General features: G+C 37.9%; 4 protein-coding genes across 19 annotated transcripts in view; 2 read left to right on the top strand and 2 right to left on the bottom strand.

Annotated features, from left to right (window-relative positions):
- LOC124303425 (afadin- and alpha-actinin-binding protein-like) overlaps positions 1 to 5,291 on the top strand; it is a 53,900-nt gene extending 48,609 nt beyond the window's left edge. For all 3 annotated transcript variants that reach the window (XM_046760605.1, XM_046760604.1, XM_046760603.1), the window contains exon 7: positions 4,239 to 5,291. The gene's annotated coding sequence lies outside the window, so the exon portion shown is untranslated. The remainder of the gene's footprint in view (positions 1 to 4,238) is intronic.
- The window catches only part of LOC124303423 (putative fatty acyl-CoA reductase CG5065), a 29,678-nt gene extending 22,411 nt beyond the window's left edge, over positions 1 to 7,267 (bottom strand). Inside the window, exons 1-4 of one of the 5 annotated variants that reach the window (XM_046760600.1) lie at positions 7,251 to 7,267; positions 1,467 to 1,538; positions 1,297 to 1,370; positions 502 to 714 (exon numbers count right to left, since the gene is read on the bottom strand). In XM_046760600.1, coding sequence (XP_046616556.1) covers positions 502 to 705 — 204 coding nt within the window. In that variant the 5' untranslated portion in view covers positions 706 to 714; positions 1,297 to 1,370; positions 1,467 to 1,538; positions 7,251 to 7,267. The other 4 variants (XM_046760599.1, XR_006907915.1, XM_046760598.1 and 1 more) reach the window with 4 other exon arrangements.
- Positions 7,268 to 7,288: 21 nt separating this feature from the next.
- On the top strand, positions 7,289 to 18,791 carry LOC124303418 (dynein axonemal intermediate chain 7-like). Of its 4 annotated transcripts, none has more exons than XM_046760584.1 (14): positions 7,289 to 7,594; positions 8,137 to 8,323; positions 8,404 to 8,544; positions 8,623 to 8,697; positions 8,972 to 9,171; positions 9,256 to 9,428; positions 9,522 to 9,794; positions 9,958 to 10,035; positions 16,374 to 16,530; positions 16,603 to 16,888; positions 16,973 to 17,068; positions 17,215 to 17,433; positions 17,540 to 17,647; positions 17,843 to 18,791. In XM_046760584.1, the coding sequence occupies exons 1-14, from the start codon at positions 7,509 to 7,511 to the stop codon at positions 17,981 to 17,983; spliced, it is 2,220 nt and encodes a 739-aa protein (XP_046616540.1). In that variant the 5' UTR covers positions 7,289 to 7,508; the 3' UTR covers positions 17,984 to 18,791. The 4 variants fall into 4 exon arrangements, with proteins under 4 accessions (XP_046616540.1, XP_046616538.1, XP_046616539.1 ...); XM_046760582.1 differs by having other exon boundaries at positions 9,874 to 10,035; XM_046760583.1 differs by having other exon boundaries at positions 9,874 to 10,035; positions 17,720 to 17,985.
- On the bottom strand, positions 10,089 to 15,470 carry LOC124303417 (toll-like receptor 13). Of its 7 annotated transcripts, XM_046760575.1 has the most exons (8): positions 14,850 to 15,468; positions 13,891 to 14,220; positions 12,772 to 13,176; positions 12,243 to 12,689; positions 11,806 to 12,074; positions 11,451 to 11,665; positions 11,126 to 11,336; positions 10,089 to 11,069 (listed from the first exon to the last, which is right to left on the bottom strand). In XM_046760575.1, exons 1-8 carry the CDS (start codon positions 15,013 to 15,015, stop codon positions 10,728 to 10,730), a joined length of 2,385 nt encoding a protein of 794 aa, XP_046616531.1. In that variant the 5' UTR covers positions 15,016 to 15,468; the 3' UTR covers positions 10,089 to 10,727. The 7 variants fall into 7 exon arrangements, with proteins under 7 accessions (XP_046616531.1, XP_046616530.1, XP_046616537.1 ...); XM_046760574.1 differs by having other exon boundaries at positions 11,806 to 12,689; XM_046760576.1 differs by having other exon boundaries at positions 10,835 to 11,079; positions 11,806 to 12,689; positions 14,850 to 15,469.
- Positions 18,792 to 19,172: the final 381 nt, after the last annotated feature.

Here is a 19,172-nt window from a genome sequence, read left to right as displayed (position 1 = left end):
GTGTATGTAACGCATATATATATATGTCAACCACAGTGGTCACGGAGAAGAACGCAACGCAATTTACGCACGTAACCATTTCTATATCCGACACAACGCAATTCTTTAAGCGCGGTCAATGTTTCATCGGTTAACAAGTCCGGATATCCGTCAAGTAATCTCGACGCTCGACAGAGCCTCCGACGTTCTCGTTTCTGTTTCTCTGTAAATTTCATTCTATTACATTTTTTTTCTAAGTAACATTTATTCTCTTCCTCAAAGAAAAAAAAAATCTCAGAGCAAAAAATTTAACCAAACGATTCAACGATTTAACCGTGTTTTTATCGAGTTAGACTTAATTTTCTTTTTCTATATATTATTATTGTTGTTGTTGTTGTCGTCGTTGTTCTCGTTATTCTTATTGTTACTAGTATTATTATTCTGGTAATTGTTATTTCTAAAACTATCCGCGAATGCACTGCAGACTTAAATACAACGTTTTACAACAGCTTTACAACTCACCGGCGAAGTTAGCATTTCCTTTAACCTGGCGTCTATGGTGCTATTCTTCTTCGGCCGCATCAATAGAAATATTTCCTCTACGGCGGGACATGATCTTAACAATTTTTCGATCAGCACTTTTCCCATGAAACCCGTACCACCCGTAATAAATATACTTCGGCCCGCGTAGAACGCTGGTATGGATGTTGTTGGGTCCAGATCCATTTTGATGAACTGCATCAAATTATGTTAATTTCACTATTTATACGCCCAGGTTAAGAGCTAAACTCGTTTTCCCTCTGACGCGCGATTCGTTGAATCGAGGTGTCACAACGCTTATTGACGCCGTCTTTGTTACTTGAAATCATGCGATTTCACATTTAGCTTAAAATCAGTTCTACGATTCGGATTTTACTACGTATACTTTATACTAATTTACTTTCTTTCACTTTTCGCACATCCTTAGACCGGTCTAAATTATGAATATTTGCAAAAAGTAAAGGATTATGAATTTAATTCAACAATAAGGTGAAATACGCGCGGATAATTGTTTATTTTTAATTCCACAGAGAAATATACGAATGTGACTTTCGAAAATGGAATATTGAATGCCAAGGATTTCGGTTCTTTGACTCGACTGTACGTGCCCGAATAACAAATGAATATCTGACGCTTGCGAGATCGGAGATGTTATTGTTAATAATAATAAAAAAAAAGAAAAAGCAAAGAAACGGCAAATGAAGTTTTACAGAATCCGTGCAACTGGTTCTTTGCTGTTCTCATGCGTATTCCTTGTTTTCGTATAACTTTAATTACCGAATTCTCTTCTCCTCCTGTGTTTTCTTCCAATTGATTCCAAGTCCCAGTCGCACCTTAGTCACCAGTTCTAGCTGTCATTCAAAGACTGATGTTAAACTCGTACTACGACTTTTGATAATGAAACTGCGGTACTACTTAACCCGACTAAAATGGAAAATGGAACGAACCTTGCCGTAAATTCAGAGGGAAGTGACGCGTCGAGTTTTCATTCAAATTACGTTCCCAGGTCGGAGGCCACTCTATAAATATGTATGAGATCTACAAAAAATACGTAGTTGCAGAGCCGCAGATGAGCTCAAATAAAGAGAAATACAAAGCCTCTTGTTTTTTCCTACCACAGTATTTTAAATAAACGTTTTTTGTTTTTCTAAACGTTAAGTATACTCAATTTCCAAGTCATATCTAGTATAAAGTATAAAATGCTTTAAGGTATTACCGTGATAAATCACTTTTCTTACAATATCTTTCAATTTTTGAATACACATAATTTGAAGTGTCCTTTATACGTAGGAATTTTTTTTAATAGTCCTTGCGGTACTAAATTTTGCAATATTAGCGATCAAAAGTCGTACAATTTACATGTATTCCCTATCCCGACCGTAGTTAGAGTGAACATTTTATTTAATAACAGCCATACTTTTCGTAGAATTTTTTTTAAAAACTGAGAATTATTAATTGAGGATATAACAAGTAATTTTTTTCAAAAAAAAACATAAACAAGCAGTATTCATTTTTTTGTAAATAATTCTTAAAGTTTGTTGCTTTTAATGATTTTCGAACTTTCTCTCATAACCTGACCCGTGAGAAATAGTGACTTGGCAACGTTGCCCTACGCGGGAAGTTTAAAATGCCACAAAGGCCCAACGAATTGAAATAAATGTCAGAACTTTGCGGATATAGGTTACGGTACGGTTCAGTCTCCAATTATAACTAACCTCAAATTGATTTCATAACAATACATTTCTCTACAACACATGCTTGAGGGGCAAGAGATACTGAGTTAGAATGCAACGTTGCCAAGTCAGACAAAAGACGCAATGGGAAAATTTTTATACTTCCGCGCATGTGAGAGGAGGCGCAAAGGTGTACTGTATCTCAACTACTTTTTACTTTAGTGATAATGTTTTATACAGGGGATATTTCTCTGGAAGTTGAGGACTGCTGCTATCACGGTACTACCTTAAAGACAAAACGAACAAAGTCATAAACTCGATCTCTTTCAATGTTTTACGGAACGTCAAACGGCTTTCCACATCTGAATTGGGTATTTGCATGATTTTTATATTTCTTAACTTTTGATGTTTTTCGATTCTATAAATTTTTTTAGAATTTTTGAAAAAAAAATATTTTGTTTTTGTTTATAAGTATTTAAATAATTTAATAAATAGAAAAAAGGCAATATTTAAATGAATAAGTAGCTCCATCTCGCGTATGTGACGTCACAATGCTGAATTTTTTTGAAATTTTTAGCGCCAAGTTCTCCTGTAAGCACGCCGTACGTGTAATCAGCTGTTGCTCTGTGTTGTGATTGATGAAAAGAACGTCTGATAGTGCTGTTTATTGTAAACTAAAGTTATTAAATTATTTAATATGTCATTAAAAAACGATTTTTGTTGGTGTATAGTACCAACTTGTAAAAATACTCAAACTAATGCTTGCTTAACATTCTTAGTATAATACATTGACGTGATCATAACCTCCACACAATTATCCGTGTGAGTTAAAAAAAAAAAACACCACGCAAAAATTGATTTCTATTTTAATTATTTTCACCGAAGTCTGACATTAATTATACAATGTATCAAACTTAAAGTTTAAAAAACTTACTTAAAATTTTTTTAGCGCTAGAAAATATTGTACATTACTCTTTGTGGATTCAAATAAACGCGCCAGTAGCAGCACAATGACGTCAAACCAATCACATTCCGTTTTATGTCACGTGACTTTTATGTGATTTAGGACCACTTTTATTTATTAAATTATTTAAATATTTATAAACAAAAATAAAATATTTTTTTTTCAAAAATTCTAAAAAAATTTATAGAATCGAAAAACATCAAAAGTTAAGAAATATAAAAATCATGCAAATACCCAATTGTCAAGTACGGTAGAACCCCAATTAAAAGCTCGGGTCAGACGGAAAAAACATCCAGACTGGCAATCCGGTCACCGCGTTTAGACTTCTTAAAATACACGCAGTTTGTATATTACATAATAAATAGAATGGTTTCAAATTTATAAAGAAAAAATAAGAATAATATCCAACTCGAATTTCGAAATATAATTTCTACATGAAAATATGACGATTTTTTTATTTTCAACCACTGTAATTTACAAATTTTAGAAATCTGACCTTGCATTCGTTATCGGTGACCCAAAAAACAGTCGCATACCAATTTCTACGGGTATCGGAATATTCTTAGATTTTTTTCCACCATATTGGATCGCCGTTTTGGATTTCGCAATCTGACTTCGGATTCGTGATCAGCCACCCATCAAACCGATGATTACCAATATTCATAAAAATCCAAATGTTTTTAATTTTTTTTCACCTTGTTTGTAATATTTGCAGAATATTTTTCAGTGGAATTCGAACCATATTCATGAATTTCGACGATGCAAAATTCAGAGGGTGAGAGTCGCGAAATATGCAAAAGTTGGGATACAGTTTTTTTGGTAAAAGTTAGATTTTTCAACGTCCTGGCGAATCTTCTAGATATCTAGATAAACGAATGTCATTCACCGCTAGCATAGACAAATGAAGTAATTACGAATTCACTGAAAAAAGAGAGGCTCATTTTCAGCGTGTAAGGTTCATATATTCAAATCGTCGTGCGCAAACGTCAGTCCAACAATATCCGCCAATTATTCATATATGAAATAAAAGTTCACCCAGTATGTAGAAATATAAGAGGAATTTCGATTTTCATCTGTTGCAGTGACACCATCGCGTAACCTTCGAAGAAGTCAACCACGGTCTACTGCTATTCTACATCAATCCGGACAAAGATATGGTATAATATCTACATTAACTATACATCTCCTAGTTTGTAATTTACGTTAGTTTTCTTTCGCGTTAGGTTTCAGTTTTAACGTTTGATTCTCCTTTTTTCATTTATGCTTGCTTTCATAGCTATGTTTGTATTTGATTTGAACTCGTGGAATGATTTTTTCTTTTCCATAACGTGAACTCGAAACTTTAACACCGCATAGCATTATTATTGGTCAACAAGGTCAGCATCCTTATCTCGCACACTGTATCAATTCTGTGGGCCAAAAGCCAACGGCGAGATAAGGAAATTGAACATACAAGCCGCATCGTCTGCCTGAAAATAATTTTCATCACACTTATTTACCGCTTTTAGATATTCATAAATTCATCGTTTTTTCGTAGAAATGCACAATGGTTCCTATATACTTGAAATAAATAGTCTGATAACATTAACGTCCGTATCAGCTAGTCAGTTGCTTGTACGTACATCAATTATGTTAAATCAATATTCGGTATTGGAATTGACATTATCATTATTATACATTTGCGTATCGTATAACCGTTTTTATTTATTGCGAATTGTAGTTCTTACGGCTTTTTACGAGCTGGACGTTTTTTTTACCCATGGTAATACCGCGTACCGAAATAGTGTCGGATGTCTGATTAAAGATAATTTTTTTTATCGCCAATTTTTTTGTCGATTGTAGAGTAGAATGTAATATGTTTATCTCTTTCAAAATAACATTTATACAATTGAGTATCGTGCGCCAATCAGACTATTTTTCTACTAAATCATTAATCTTTTGCTACCGTTTGTACAGTTTTCAATCTAAGTCACATTGAGAGAAGAGCAAAATGACAGTTTTAAATACGATAGATCAGTTTTGATCAGGCTTGTTACTTATTTGTATGCACATATAATATTGTTAATATACTCGTAAATTGATGTTGTACCTATGACAGACGCACTAAATATATACACAGAAATTATATGTACATCATGCAATTACTCTTCCCCCTTTACCTACAATCAGGTACCCTGCATTCACCGAATTTACTTTAATAATTACGCTCAATTTTTCTTGTTCGAAATTCTCACGTACAATTCTTCGAGTCCTGGCGAATTACAGTGATCGATCTGTTGAAAGTAGAACCGCGGCACTCCACGATGCGCGAATTTACGCGGAGAGTTTCGATCGCGTTCCACAAACTATCCGATATGTAGATTTATCCAAGATGACTCAATGGCAGGCAGAAGCAAGTGCAGGACAAGAACAGGAACCGGAGATAGAACCAGGAGAGAAAATTATCCTGAAAACGGACGACGCTGAAGAAGACGAAGAGGTCGTTCCTGATGACAGAAAGAATCCAAACGTAATCGAAGCCACGGCCGCCAATTACCCATCGTTAGTAAAACTCGGTGATAGAAAAAAAAAAACATACGCGACGAATTGAACAATTATGAGAACTTTGGGGTTCTTCGTTGTTTTCAAGTTCCCACCATCAACCTAGTATTTTCTCTTCGGTAGCGGAGGAGGGACAAATGGCAAAGCCAAAAAGGCCAGGAAGAAGTCAACGAAACAGAAAATAGTAGCGAAATATAGTAAGGAGGAGATTCTTGACGAAACGAATTCTAACGGGTACGTTGAATACGAAGAAGAAGAAAGCGTGGGCGTCGTCGTTTATCCATTCAAAAACAAAACGGCCGATCCGGAAATACCCCGTTTGGTATAGCCATGTTACACTCTTTAATTCATTCCTTCCTATTAGGCTTGGGTATAATTTTCTACTGAGTCATTTGAAAAATTGTACAGTTTGTGCGAAAGGAGTCTTTCACTGCGAGAAAATCGTGTAGATTGATTAAACTGATCGATCACCCTCCGGGGGTGTATATTTGTCGAATCAGAATTCCGGGTTCATAGTCGACTGCGCAGATTAAACCGGGTTGAATCGTGTAAATTGTTTCCTTAAATGTGAATACTACACGCGATCCGTAACAGTTTACTGAAAATTATGTACGCGCTTTTATTTTCACGCTGTATTTCCATAGACATTTTTCATTACCGACATTAATTTAAGCAAGTCCTCAGGCAAGTCGTTTACGTCAATAGATTCGCTGAACTAGTAAAAAGACTTCAAATTCCAATGACCGCTGTCAACGTTTAATGATGCAAAATTGCACGTTCAAACCGTTAAAGACGGATCGTATAAACTTTTCAATGTCAAAGCTAGGATAATGAGAACGGAATATAAATTGGATAGTTTCTTTGAACTTATTCAGCACACGGATTAACAACGTGTGATGCACATGTATAACTTTGGTTGACGGCTTACAAGGATTCGGCACCAGGAGGGTCTGAATTTTTAGACATTCACTTCCTAAAGTGCAGTATGTGATTAAACAAGTCGTCTTGGCCCAAGGTTGTGCGTCATACAGAGCTATTTTATCGACAATACATATGTTTTGTATTCTGTTTCTTCGCTCTTGTACAGACAATAGTCGAGACACCGAGCGGTAAAAAGAAAACCGGTGGTAAAAAGAAGATGGGAAAAAAGCGAACGAAGGAACTGGAGAAATCGAAATTGGCAGCAGCTGCTAACGAATCTTCTGTGGCCGGGTAAAAGTTATCAGGAAATTTCTAAGGAAACACTGCGTTCGAGGCGTGTTGAGAGACGCTCCTCGCTTGCAACTGATCCTTGAGAGGAAGTCCGTCTATCTTATCATCGAAACGTCACAGGCACCCATCCCGTTTTCCTTTCTCCAATCTCTTTACGAACGTCGTACACAAAGCCCGAAGCGCTTATCCGGGGCAGATTAAATTTCTACAAGTTTGCAATTAAATTTAAGGCAATGCAATATCAGGGTTACGTGTCTGAAGGTACCGCCTCTGAGTAAACCTCGCGTGTTTTAACGGACGCCTACCTTAGGTAAGTATTCTAGGTAGATACTGCTCCCCACCTGAGGTGCTAATTTTCCATCAGTCTGTTTGAGCTCACGCTTGTGCAAGGTTCTTTATCGTACTAGAGTTGCCTCGAATGCAAGCCACGAGACTGCACTGTTTCGTTTAAACAATACGATTGCATATCCGTCCGTATATTATCGAATAGATACGTTATTCGAGACGTTTAAAAGACGGTTTAAAAACGTACGTGCAACTATGGATTGAAAAGTTTGAATCAAATCGCGGTGCAAAGCGAAGTATACAAGATAATCAAAATGGAGAACGATCTTCTGACCTCGATTACTTTCATCACTAACTACATAGATACCGATAGAGAAAAAGCCAAACGGGAAGAAGAACGGTATGGTTAATTATTTGAAAGTACGCCCATACGTGTGAACCATTTATCACCGAATGTTCTTGTTGTGGATAGGCTTAAACATGAGAAAATTTTTTTCGTATTCTTTTGAATATTTTTTATGTCTCACTTCACACGCCTCTTGAATAATGACAACAGACAAATGTCGGTGGAGCATATTAATGTGAATAAATATAAATTGTCCCTCCATCATTTAAAAAAAAAAAACATTATGAACAACGGTCTGCGAACATTTAACGAATTTAATCGTTCGAATGTGACGGAATATTAGAAAGGAAGGAAAATATAGTTCAACTTGACGTAGATGGCATTCATGCGTTGCAAATAACTCGTTGTTAGCGTGACCGTGAAAATTTGCAAAATGATAAAATAAAAATTTATATTTATCTTCACCTGACCTCAGGTTCGCGTCAAACGCAGAATAGAGTACCTTATATGATACAGTATACTTTGAACATGCTCACGTAAAGTATAACGTGTTTGGTTAGTCGATAATTACTCTTCTTTTTCCTGACATCGATCAGATACAAGCTAATCCGAGAACTCTACGAAGAGATTCGTCAGGAAAAGCTGAATTCCGTAAGAAAGGTAAAAGAGGAGGCGGAGGCGATGAAGCTAAGAAAAGAACAGCTTCAAGTCACTTGGTACGTTCTCTACGATAACAACAGAGCTTTCATGGACTACCAGCTGAGTAACAAAGATGTCGACTCTGTGAGTAAAAACCCCAAATACTCAAATTAGGAATGAAAAAATATTCTTGAGAATTCCGAACTCCGACCTATTGATTTCAGTGGGATCAATATATGAGATGCGACGGGCTTCCTGATCCTGGGATCGTTTCGGATCTCAACACTTACTTGTTCCTTTGGAGTCTCGATGATTACACAGCCAACGTTGAAACTGTGGCTAAAAAATCGGAGGAAGTCATTTACGTAAGTTTAAACACAAGGCAACGCCACGACTCTTGATGCCTCCTGAACGATCCATTTATTTGCATATCTTTGTTACAGCTTTTGAACAAGCTCGAGAGTATCATACACTATTCCGTTATGAACCCTCGAGAATACATCGACGAGTGTATATCGGTAAATTTTAAGTTTTATTTATCAAGAAAGAGAGCGTTTGAAACAGTGGAGAAAACAGATATACAGTCTCGGATTTTAAATATCACAAATTTATTTCCCATTGTAGAACCATCTGCAATTTTAATTGCATCACTTGGTGAAAAAAAAAAGAAAAAAAAAACAATCCGAAGACTATATGGTTTCAATCAGACGCTTTCTCTCCACGTAATCTGGATGCAGTGTTTCAACCGTTCGAGTCGCCCACACATTCATTACAACTTCGTTCATCCGCTAGATCCGGCAGCAGTTTAGAGACAAGCTACAAATGTGGCTAGACTTGGCGACCTATCGTCTTTTGCGTCGTATAGAACAGGGAATGATCAGGGAAGATTTGCGAAATGCAAGATTCGTGAAAAAATCAAAGCAGTTGATTTGCTGCTTGTGGGCCCTGATAAAACTGCCAATCAGCATCAAGCAAGTGACAGAAAGAGACAGGTATACGATGTATTCCCTCGGCAATGTCAGGCATACATGTTATACATGTTGGCAAGTTGACATTTTTTTTTTTTTCTTTCACAGAAAACCGGTCGAAGTTGTTTTTGACGAAATCAATTTAAGTATAAAAATGCCTATGGACGTTGATTGTTATTGCATGGCAATTCGTGGAATGTGGGTTAAATATGACCACTATTCCGATCAAACTGCATCATTTAATGAACCGGAATTGCCAGAAAAGTATCGAGGAACGCTAGGTTCGTACTTAACTGTATTCCACTTTCTCGTTGGCCACGAGAGGTGATCAATCCGAAATACTTATGATCATCTGGTTTTGGTTGACCGAACAGATCTGCTAAATTACTGTCAAATCGAACACGAAACGAAGGCAAAGATAAGAGAGGAGCAGGCCGAAGGTCGCCGGTTGCGTCTTGAAGAAAAGCGGCTGATGGCGGAAAAACTGGCGAATCCACCACCGACGGCGTCACAGGCGGAACAAAAAAAAGCAAAAAGTCAAGCCGGGCAGTACGGCCGCGGTAAGAAGAACGAACCGGAACCAGAACCAGAACCGGAACCGTTGCCTTACTTGCCAACACCGGATGAGATAATACTGGCGAATGAAGGTGACCGTTGCATTTCTCGCTCTTTTCCTCATCCAAAGTGAACTTTTTTCACAAACGATTTTCGTTCTCCAACGTGCAGGTGAAGTGAGAAAGGAAATAAGGAGGCTGCTTTTTACCAGGTGCGAGAAGACGGAACTCAATTTAAGAAAGTACGCTATTCTAGGTGGCGCAATCCACGTCGACTTGGTCTATCAACCGGCTCAGCCCAAAGATATGCGAAGAGATATTCTAATCACCGCGTGTGAGTACGTGCACATTGTGGTATAGTCGTGGCGTTCACCATACTTCGCACTGAGGTTTTTTTTTCTTCATTTGCTCTTTTATTCGTGTACATTTAAGGACGTGCAGGCGTGCAGTTTTACATTGATTCTCATGGGAAATTGTCAGGCTCAATGTAAGAACACGTAAAATTAAAAGTAAAATAACTCCGGTATGGTTCAGACAATCGTTATTCAAATTTTACACGGGTGCAGTTTATAGGGTGAAAGTGACAACAATTTTGATTATTTTTATTGACCTAGCATGATTTCGACCTACATCCTTGTACAGCCTTAATGACGTGTCTGCATACCGCAAACTGAATTCCTCGTGTATAACAATTCAACATAAAAACCTGTCGATTCTGACTAGTAAGTTTCCGTCCATTCAGAAGTCGATACGGAGTAAGATGAGAAAAAAAAACACATCGTCTTCCCGATGATTCACTCGAGAGAACGAGAGTTTTAAACTTGTAAAGAATAATATTATTGTCGGTGGTTTTGATACTATCAACAGTGTTTGTACGTGATCATACTTGTCTTGCTACTACATTCAGTCAATTTTACAATGATCAGCTTCGTTCGACGTCTCACACGCGTTAGAGATCAGAAAACGTCTTTTGATCTCGCGATGGTTAACAACGACGATTGTTTTCGTATCCCCCGGTATTCATCGCTACGCGATTGAACTTTGCACCGACTTATTGGCAGTTATTGCCCTTCTTAAACGCTTCCAAAATAATTTCCTCACGTTTCCATCTCTGCTGTCCTTGGGCCAAACGATGTACGTCTTTACCATCATTAGATAATGTAAGATCTTTGGTCGATGCCTTCTCGGAATTTCTTCAAGGAGAACCAGGACTAGTTCCTCCCGACAAGTCTCTAATAGCCGATGTTGCGCCAAGTGCATTTCAAACTGGCACCACTGTGACTTTATGAAAAATCCGCTGATTATCAGAAGGATTGTTCTGCTCTGATCCATCCCCATGATTATATTTTCCAAAATGCTCACGCCCACCTGCAAAGTACTAGAGTTACAAAAAGGAATGACAGAATAATTCTAATCAAACTTACGTGAAAGTCCCTTTCGTGAAAACAAATGCTCAAATTCGCCTCCGGACCTTCGATGTTTGGAATTAATTCCTCGATAACCCAATTTCTGTTCTCGTCCGAGTAGCTGACGAATATATCGTAGATGTAAATTCTGTCCTCGCAGTTCTCCGCATTGATCATACTCAACAGCGTCGCGTTTTTTATCTGAACTGCAACGTATTTGATGTACCACCTGAGAAACGGCAAGTCTGTAATTGTATAATATCCAGTTTCTCGATAAAAACTAGGCATTGTAGTTGACCCGCTTTTACCTCACTCTTACTGTTACCCAAGCAATGAATCGTACCATTTCCAGTATATTAACCCTCCGACGCCAAAAGAGCAACTAAAGACCAGTATCAAAATGTAGAGAACATGCCGCAGTGCGCTCAGCCAGAGTTGCGCCAATTCTTCCTGGCAGTAATCACTTGTATCCTCAAACCTGATGTATCGTTTCAACGATACATCTGTACAAGTATGCGTTCTACCGCTTGACTGATAATCTATCAGTATTGAAAAATTCTGGCAAGAAGAGAAGAGAGATTAACGCTGGGTAGTTTGTTGTAATATCGTGAGAATTTCGTAGGAGGATTTTAAATACGACTTGTTGGCAGTTACTGTGTCATCGAGTTTGTTTACTATTTTAATCGTCCACCTCATACCTGGCTGGAATTATGACTGCCAGTCCTGATGGATTCCATGAAGTTTTTCAGCTGGCAATTGCAAATGAAACTATTATTTGCCAACGTTAAGTAGGTCAATGATTTAAAGTCTTCTAGCATGTCATCCGTCATCAAGCTGAGGACATTGGAATGCAAGTAAACACCCTGCAATTTTGGGTTCTCCGCGAATTCCCTCCCGTCACTCCAAGACCTTATGTAGTTCGAAGCAATATTGAAATGCTCTAAGAGCGGGAAATTTTCCAACACACCTGAAAAGGTATCTATATTGTTGCGTTCCACATGCAGAAACCTTAGTAAAGAGAGTTCTTGCAATGCTTCAAGGTTTTCAAGGCCTATTCTATTCATGAAGAGCTCTTGAAGTGTATCTAGCCCCTTGAACGTTTCTGTGCTTAAGTCAGAACCAAGTCCGAAATTACCCGATAGGTCTAAACTTTGCAAAATATTTAACTTTTCAAAAACTCCATCATCCAAGCTGCACAGACTGGTTTTATGAAGATCCAAACTGACCAACGAAGATGGCAATCTGTTCAACAAATGAGACGTTCCACAATGAATCGGGGTGTGACTCAAGTTCAACGTTGTTAAGGAATAAAGGCCGGTGAAGGCATTGCGTTGCAGTCTCATTCCCATATTCTGGTACTGTTGCGGAACACGTCTGTTGAATGTCAGGTCTAAAACTGCCAAATTCATCAGCCCCGCGAACGCATGATTCGACAAGGTAAAAATATTATTATTGGAAATACGAAGCCGTTTCAAATTTGCCAAATTCGTGAACGAGCCCTCTTCAATTGAATTTATACGGCAATGCCGTAGATCCAATTCGACCAAAAATGGCATTGGCGGAAAGTCGGCCCAAGGTGATCCTGAACAAGGAGATACGTTAGTTAACAGCCGCGAAATGATTCATAATCGAAACTTCATACGCCATGCGAATTTGGTACTCACCAGTGGATACATTGGAATTTGCAAGTAGATCGTAGACGTAACTTCTTTCGGATTCCAATGAATAGTCGGAGTCATCCTCCTCGTTATTTTCCCGTGTATACGATTCGGTTGTGCTATCTATCTCCGTTTCCTCCGTTTCTTGTGCCGAATTATTACGAAACGTGCTGAAGTCATTGCCGAAAAGAGACAACAACTTTAGGGAATATTGGACAGGCCTTAGGGCTTCTCGAGGAACAGTGGTCAGACCGAGACTGGCGAAACTCAGGATTTTCAAATAAGAACCCCTTTCGGTGCTATCCGCACTGATCGTCAGACCCTGCATCAAGTTCGAGAGATCTTCGACCGATATGGAGGCATTAGCCATGTCCAAGACCCTCAGAGTATTTTGCACCGGTACCAAGGTATCTGAGTTCATGAAAAAGAGGAAATAATTTACCTACAACTGTGTTCTTACAAGAAAAGTACCTGAGTTGAACCTGAAGTGTTTTTTAGGGTGGGGTCGAAGTTCCTAATCGTAAAAGCTCCGAAAGTCCAGAGGAAACCAGTTTGCAGAAGTTTGGAACCGTCGGGGGTTTGCTATTCTGAGCAATTCTTATTCGCAACTTTGGTTCTTCGGTGCTTTGTTATTTCGTAACTTTGTATCTCATAACTCGCTCTTCCGGAATTACGTAGATTCGAAAATTTGTAATTCCGAGGATTTGGACTTTCGAAGCTTTTACGATTCGGAACTTCGACCCCACCCCGATTTTCTTCAATCTGCGATGTGTTGTAGAACACCAAAAACATTAGACACGTATTTTTTTACGTACCAAATTCGGCCGTTTCAGGCGCAAAAACCACTCCGCAAGCTGACCCTCAAAAGACAAATTAAGATGCAACTTCTGAGATTGAATAACGTCCAATTGGTTTCATCAACAAACTTTACGTCATTGTCGAGAAATCCTAAAAAAAATGATTTGAGGATAAACTTTAGGGGTGGTCTTTACGCTTTAAACGGCTGATTAGCAGGTAAAAAAAATCCGTGTCTGATGTTTTTTATGTACTACAACATATCATAGAATCAAGAAAATCTGTTGGGTAGACAACGAGTACTTTCCTTGTTAGTACCACTGTACCTACCATTGGCTACCAATCCTACATCCGTATACCGCATATTCAACCATGTCAGACTACCATTTGACAACCATCCAAAAGTTTGCGAGGTCAAATTGAACAACTGCAGTGACTCCAGGCTCAATACCGTCAAGTCTGATACCGAACAGAGATCGTCGTCGGAATCTATTTCTTCTCTCCAGTATTTAAGGGGCTCCTCATATTCCTCAGAATTTTCCAAAGTCTTGTTCATCTGGACTATAATTGCCGTTGATGTCGTCACCTGCTCATCTGATCTGCCGTAAGATTCGTCATCCAGCAATCGACTGCCCGTTAAAAGATAAGATTTTCCTGGAACTGAAACCAGAAAAGCGTTCAAACATTGAGCCAACACATAAGTCAGACAAGTATGTTATTATTGTAGCTTGTCATTTCACCAACTCATTGCTTGGATCGATACTTTGTCTCACATCGCAGACAATAACAGTGATGTGATATGTATGATCTTGTTCGGAAAAAGAAATCTTGGTCCGTGAAAAAAAAGCGATGTCTATCTGTCATTTGTGCAAATCGTTACAAATAATCCACGTAGGAAGTATTAAAGTACAAAGGTGCTGGAGATATAAGCCAAATTCCGTAATCTTACAATCAATTATGGGTGACCGGAAATAATTAATATAACACTGATAATTTCCACGAATTTTTTACTTCATTTATCTTTGTTTGAAGTGGCCGCATTGACGGAGAACTGATATCAGCTGGTATTATGTTTGGCGACGTAATTGTGATGTACAAGTGTTACGAAACAAAGTAAAAGAGAGAGAAAAAATTATTCAGAGCAAAAAAAAAAAAAAAAAAAAACGAAAAATTCAGTTAATGTTATATCGAAGACTTGATTTTTAAAATGAGAATATAGGACGTATTACGCGCAATTTTTTTAGCACACTTGGACAAAGTTAGCGGAGTTAGAAAATGTGCCGGCCTACCTTTTATCTGAACAAATCCCTCGTTGCTAAATGCATGAGTGTTGTGACGGTTATATTTATTTCTGAATCCTGTCGGCGTTCCGACGACATCACAGCTCAGTGTCTTACTCGTTTTCGTAATGGACAGTAAAACCACAATCCCAGTAAAAAGAATGAACTTTGCCATTTTAATTGGCAGGAATCACGTAAAGCTTTGCGTAGTTCACATTTTTGTGCACGTCATTAGGTTCCTTTGAATTAAATCATCCGGGCTCGTGTTGAGCGACTTTGTTTATCGTTTCCTCCGTAATACCGCAATAAGGATTCACTTCATTTTCAATTTTCGCACGTCAGAATTTGAAGCCCGTACTCTGTTTATATTCTAATAAGATATTATTTCTCTGATAGATTTTCTTACTCGTACGCGTAAAAATTATAACCCCAATTAGACTTACGGGGCGAAAACACTCAATAGTTGAAAAAAAACGCGTGACAAGTTAGCAATTTTGAATTTTTTTTCAGGAATAAATCTACTTTTTTTAAATCAATTATTGCGTCCCATTCAATTCACGTGTCGTTGAACTTACTGCCATTCCGAATTATATCATTCAATTGTTGAATTTTCCTCGACAAGAAAAGAGTGGGGTGATAATGAATAAGCCACATCTGACGTGCAGGCTGCTACAATCACGAAGCTTAGAATTTTATCTACTCAGCTGATAGTGTTCGTCAATAACCTTCATTATTTGCTAGCTTATCGATACGGTTGAGAATACAGAAGATTGGCAAACCGTACGCGATACGATTCCCTAATTCGGTCGCATTTTTAAAATGATCGACAATACTATTTTCAAAATTATTATCATCATTTGTTAATATCCCTCTCCTTTATTTTCAGAGAAGTTATGTTATAATCGGTCCACTAGAAACGAAAAGTTGAATTTTTTTGACGAGGTTCTCGACGTTTTGAGATCTAGGAAATCACTAACGACTATTTCAGTCGACAATTAGCGTGTGTAAACAATTTTCTATCGAACGATACCTCGGCAATGCATGAACGGATTTTAATGATTTTGGTCTCACTCAACGTGGCGTTTCTTTAACTTGGAACTGAATCAATTTTGGATATGATTGGTCTAGTAGTTTTAGAATTATTCGAATAACAAAATATAAAAAAAAGAAAAAAACGAAAATCAAATGATGGTACACGGAGAAAGAATGTACGAATTTTAGTGATTTTGGTCTCAATCGACGCGGTTTGTCTCAATTCTCGTCTGAACTGACGACTGATTAGATATTAATCTAATCGATTTAAGAGCTTTTGAGTTATTTAAATAATGAAATTTGAAGAAAAAACGATCATTTATGTAATAATGTTTTCTCAGCTCGAAACGCATCAGAGCGGGTTGTTTGTAGGATGGCTCGTCAGGATCAGCCATATCAACAACTCGTTTTTCTCATATTTACTCAAAATATAATATAACGTAAGGAATGACATATCCGCAACATAAATCTTAACCTTACACCTTTGCAACCCACTTTCAGTACAGATTCCCAAAGAATTGAAATACGTTCCGTTTATGAAACCTTACGACCCGCCACCGCCGGCTGCTCAAGATGCTGAAAGACCACCGGAAGTGATCGAGGCAGAAATGAAGGCCTTGGAAGAAGCAATGGAAGCTCTGGCGCTGGTCACTCTAAAGTCAGTAACTAATTTTTACATTTCTTGAAAGTAACGTGTAACAGCGACGTCCATCTCTTATAATTTTTGTAGGATTCCGGATACGGTGCTCTGGTTTGAACCACCTTTGGTAGCTCACTGGCTGCCGGAGAGAAAAATCTGGTCGACCAAAGACGTCCATGATATTAAATATAACGAGGAACAGCAGATAATTACTTTCAGAACTGGACGGCTGGGTGTTCACGGCCTCGCCGGCTACAGATACATTAATCTACCCTTTCAAAGTTGGGAAATGAAACCAGAGTCCGGGAAGGAAAACGGCGGCGGCGTGATCTTGTCGATAACAGCAGCAATCGTTCAAGTGGAGTTCATTGTCAGAGTGAGGCAACTGGAGAATCATTATTTTCGTTATATTCCCCCGGATAAAACAAAACTCGGTTATAATCAATTGTAACACTTTCAGGAAGATTTGGTATGCCTGCGTTCGTTGGTTGGTGGAACGAGTTCCGCACTCCAGGAAATCGTCGGTGAATATATGAAGCTGCATTTTCTAATACAGGTATTGACGCAATACAAGGATTAAGTTACGACGAGGAGGGACCGTTTTTCTGGCACCTACTCTCTCTAAACTAAAGACTTTTCACAATATCGATAATTGATCGATAGACGAAAACCTGCCTAGTATACGTCAAAGGCACTTTGTAGAAAATGCGAGCAGGCGGATGCGATCTTTTTCCCGATCAGGACGCTAGGAGCTACATGAAGGGGCTTTCTGGAAAACATCCGGTTGTTGAAAAACACCTGCAATCCTGCATGGGTCTACTCTGCACCGCATACCTATTTGGATGGTCCAGATGGAATGCTGGCTGCACCCCACGGGAAATTGTCATTCAGTTCAAAGAGATTCACGGTTGTGTCGCGCAGGTAAACGATTACGCATTTTCAAATAAATTTACCCCCTATCCTTTCTGTAATGAAATGCGAAAAGTACCAGAGTTATGGCTTAAATCCTGCTCTTGCCCACGCTTAGCAATCGAATTCGACTCTCTTGGTTTCTCCACTTGAAACATGTTTGGTCGACTGCACGGAGGTCAGTCCGGAATTTAGTAACAAACGTTTACCAGACCAGGAAAATCAGGTGAGCGGCCATAATTGTACACTTAAAGAATATTGAGGTAATAGTACATTACGATACGAGAGCGCAAAGTAGGTCGTTCCCGCACGAGCGAATTTAGTACATTGTATCATATGGACTCATCGCCGGTAAACGGACGAATGTTTTGAGAAAGTAAATTAACTCTACTCCTCGTTACCGGTGGTTCCTGCATCGCAGTTCCACGCAGATTTGTATCATATGGCGATGCATAACGCTGGGATAAAAAGTCGAATGCTGATGAAAAGCGTATCGTTCAAGCTTGCGACGATTGTAACTCAGCTTCTCCAGAGAACAAGTGTTATCAGTATGTCGTCATGATACGTTTTTTCATAACTTTTACTTTGCGATTTTACGGTGAGTATAACAATGTAGAAATGATAATCTACGGATAACGGTTTCCTACAGAAACGAAACTCGATACTCTTGTTATTCCAAGGTTTCTGTAAATACCAGTGAAAAGCATACGTAGCCTGAAAAAATAAAGAATATCTATTTTTTATTGTGATAAACTTTTAATATGAAGTTAAATTATATTCTAGTCACTGAAATCTCACACAATCAGTCAGGGAGTTCAATTTATTGACATATCATAACAAATGTTACTCTAATCTTGGACATAAGTGAAGTAGTTTTAAAAGTGTTTTATTATGCACTGTTATGAAATTATATGTATTACAGATTGTAATATGCTAGTATTATATACTAAAATATTTATCATACGTTTTCGACAAATAAAAATATATACGTCGTTACTTAATTTATTGACGTGTACAGTTATCAGGTACATACATTGTGCTGTAATTTCAGCAGTTTATCGTTACACGTGTTAACTGAGGCACCTCTGAAACTTGAAATAGTGATAATACACTTATAACGATACATAAATAATATCGGACCTTGTTGGAACAGAAATAATAATTGGAGTTAATAAGAATATCATAAATTTGCGATCTGATACTAACAATTCAGACTTATTCCGAGTAACAATTTATTTTTACATTAATTAAATCAAGGTGCGCGTACAGAAATACGGAACAATGAACTTTTCCTCCTTCAATCCTTGTTAAATTGAATGAACGCAACTAAAAGAGTTACCCGAAAAGTAGGTAATAACTGAGAGCCCAAAATGGAATTTTGTGATCCTTCAGTAAGTCTGTTTTTGCAAAAAATGCTTTTAATTTCACTCAATAAAGAAAGAGTGTTATGCCCTGGAGAAATTTCGTCGCAATACATGTTCTTCCCTCAATATTTCATAATTTTCCTTTCACTGCTTCTATTACACTCTTGTATTAGTCGAAGTAACGGTTCTTAGGTCAATTTTAAAAACGCGTCGAAGGCGAGGAATCCAATTGGAGAAATATTGGGTAAAGCTAAATCGTATAAAACATAGTGAGAATTATAAAAATGAATTTATTCTAAAAATAATCGCTGCATCGAATAATCGAGCCAGACAAAATAATCGAATACGACTCGTTTGAATCGGTGAAAATTAATCGATTATTAGATT

The sequence above is a fragment of the Neodiprion virginianus genome, chromosome 4 (assembly GCF_021901495.1).
Source record: "Neodiprion virginianus isolate iyNeoVirg1 chromosome 4, iyNeoVirg1.1, whole genome shotgun sequence".
Lineage (NCBI taxonomy): Eukaryota > Metazoa > Arthropoda > Insecta > Hymenoptera > Diprionidae > Neodiprion > Neodiprion virginianus.
The sequence above is the reverse complement of the archived record's forward strand: the minus strand, read 5'-3'. Positions and strand labels throughout refer to the sequence as shown.

Coding starts and splice junctions, on each gene's coding strand:
- LOC124303418 (XM_046760582.1), top strand. CDS start 7,509: ATGGAGAACGATCTTCTGACCTCGATTACTTTCATCACTAACTACATA. Junction 8,545..8,622: donor AATCGGAGGAAGTCATTTAC/GTAAGTTTAAAC, acceptor TCTTTGTTACAG/CTTTTGAACAAGCTCGAGAG. Junction 9,429..9,521: donor AAAGTATCGAGGAACGCTAG/GTTCGTACTTAA, acceptor TTGACCGAACAG/ATCTGCTAAATTACTGTCAA.
- LOC124303417 (XM_046760574.1), bottom strand. CDS start 15,015: ATGGCAAAGTTCATTCTTTTTACTGGGATTGTGGTTTTACTGTCCATT. Junction 14,221..14,849: donor GGGATTTGTTCAGATAAAAG/GTAGGCCGGCAC, acceptor TTCTGGTTTCAG/TTCCAGGAAAATCTTATCTT. Junction 11,337..11,450: donor GGGTTAATATACTGGAAATG/GTACGATTCATT, acceptor GCCGTTTCTCAG/GTGGTACATCAAATACGTTG.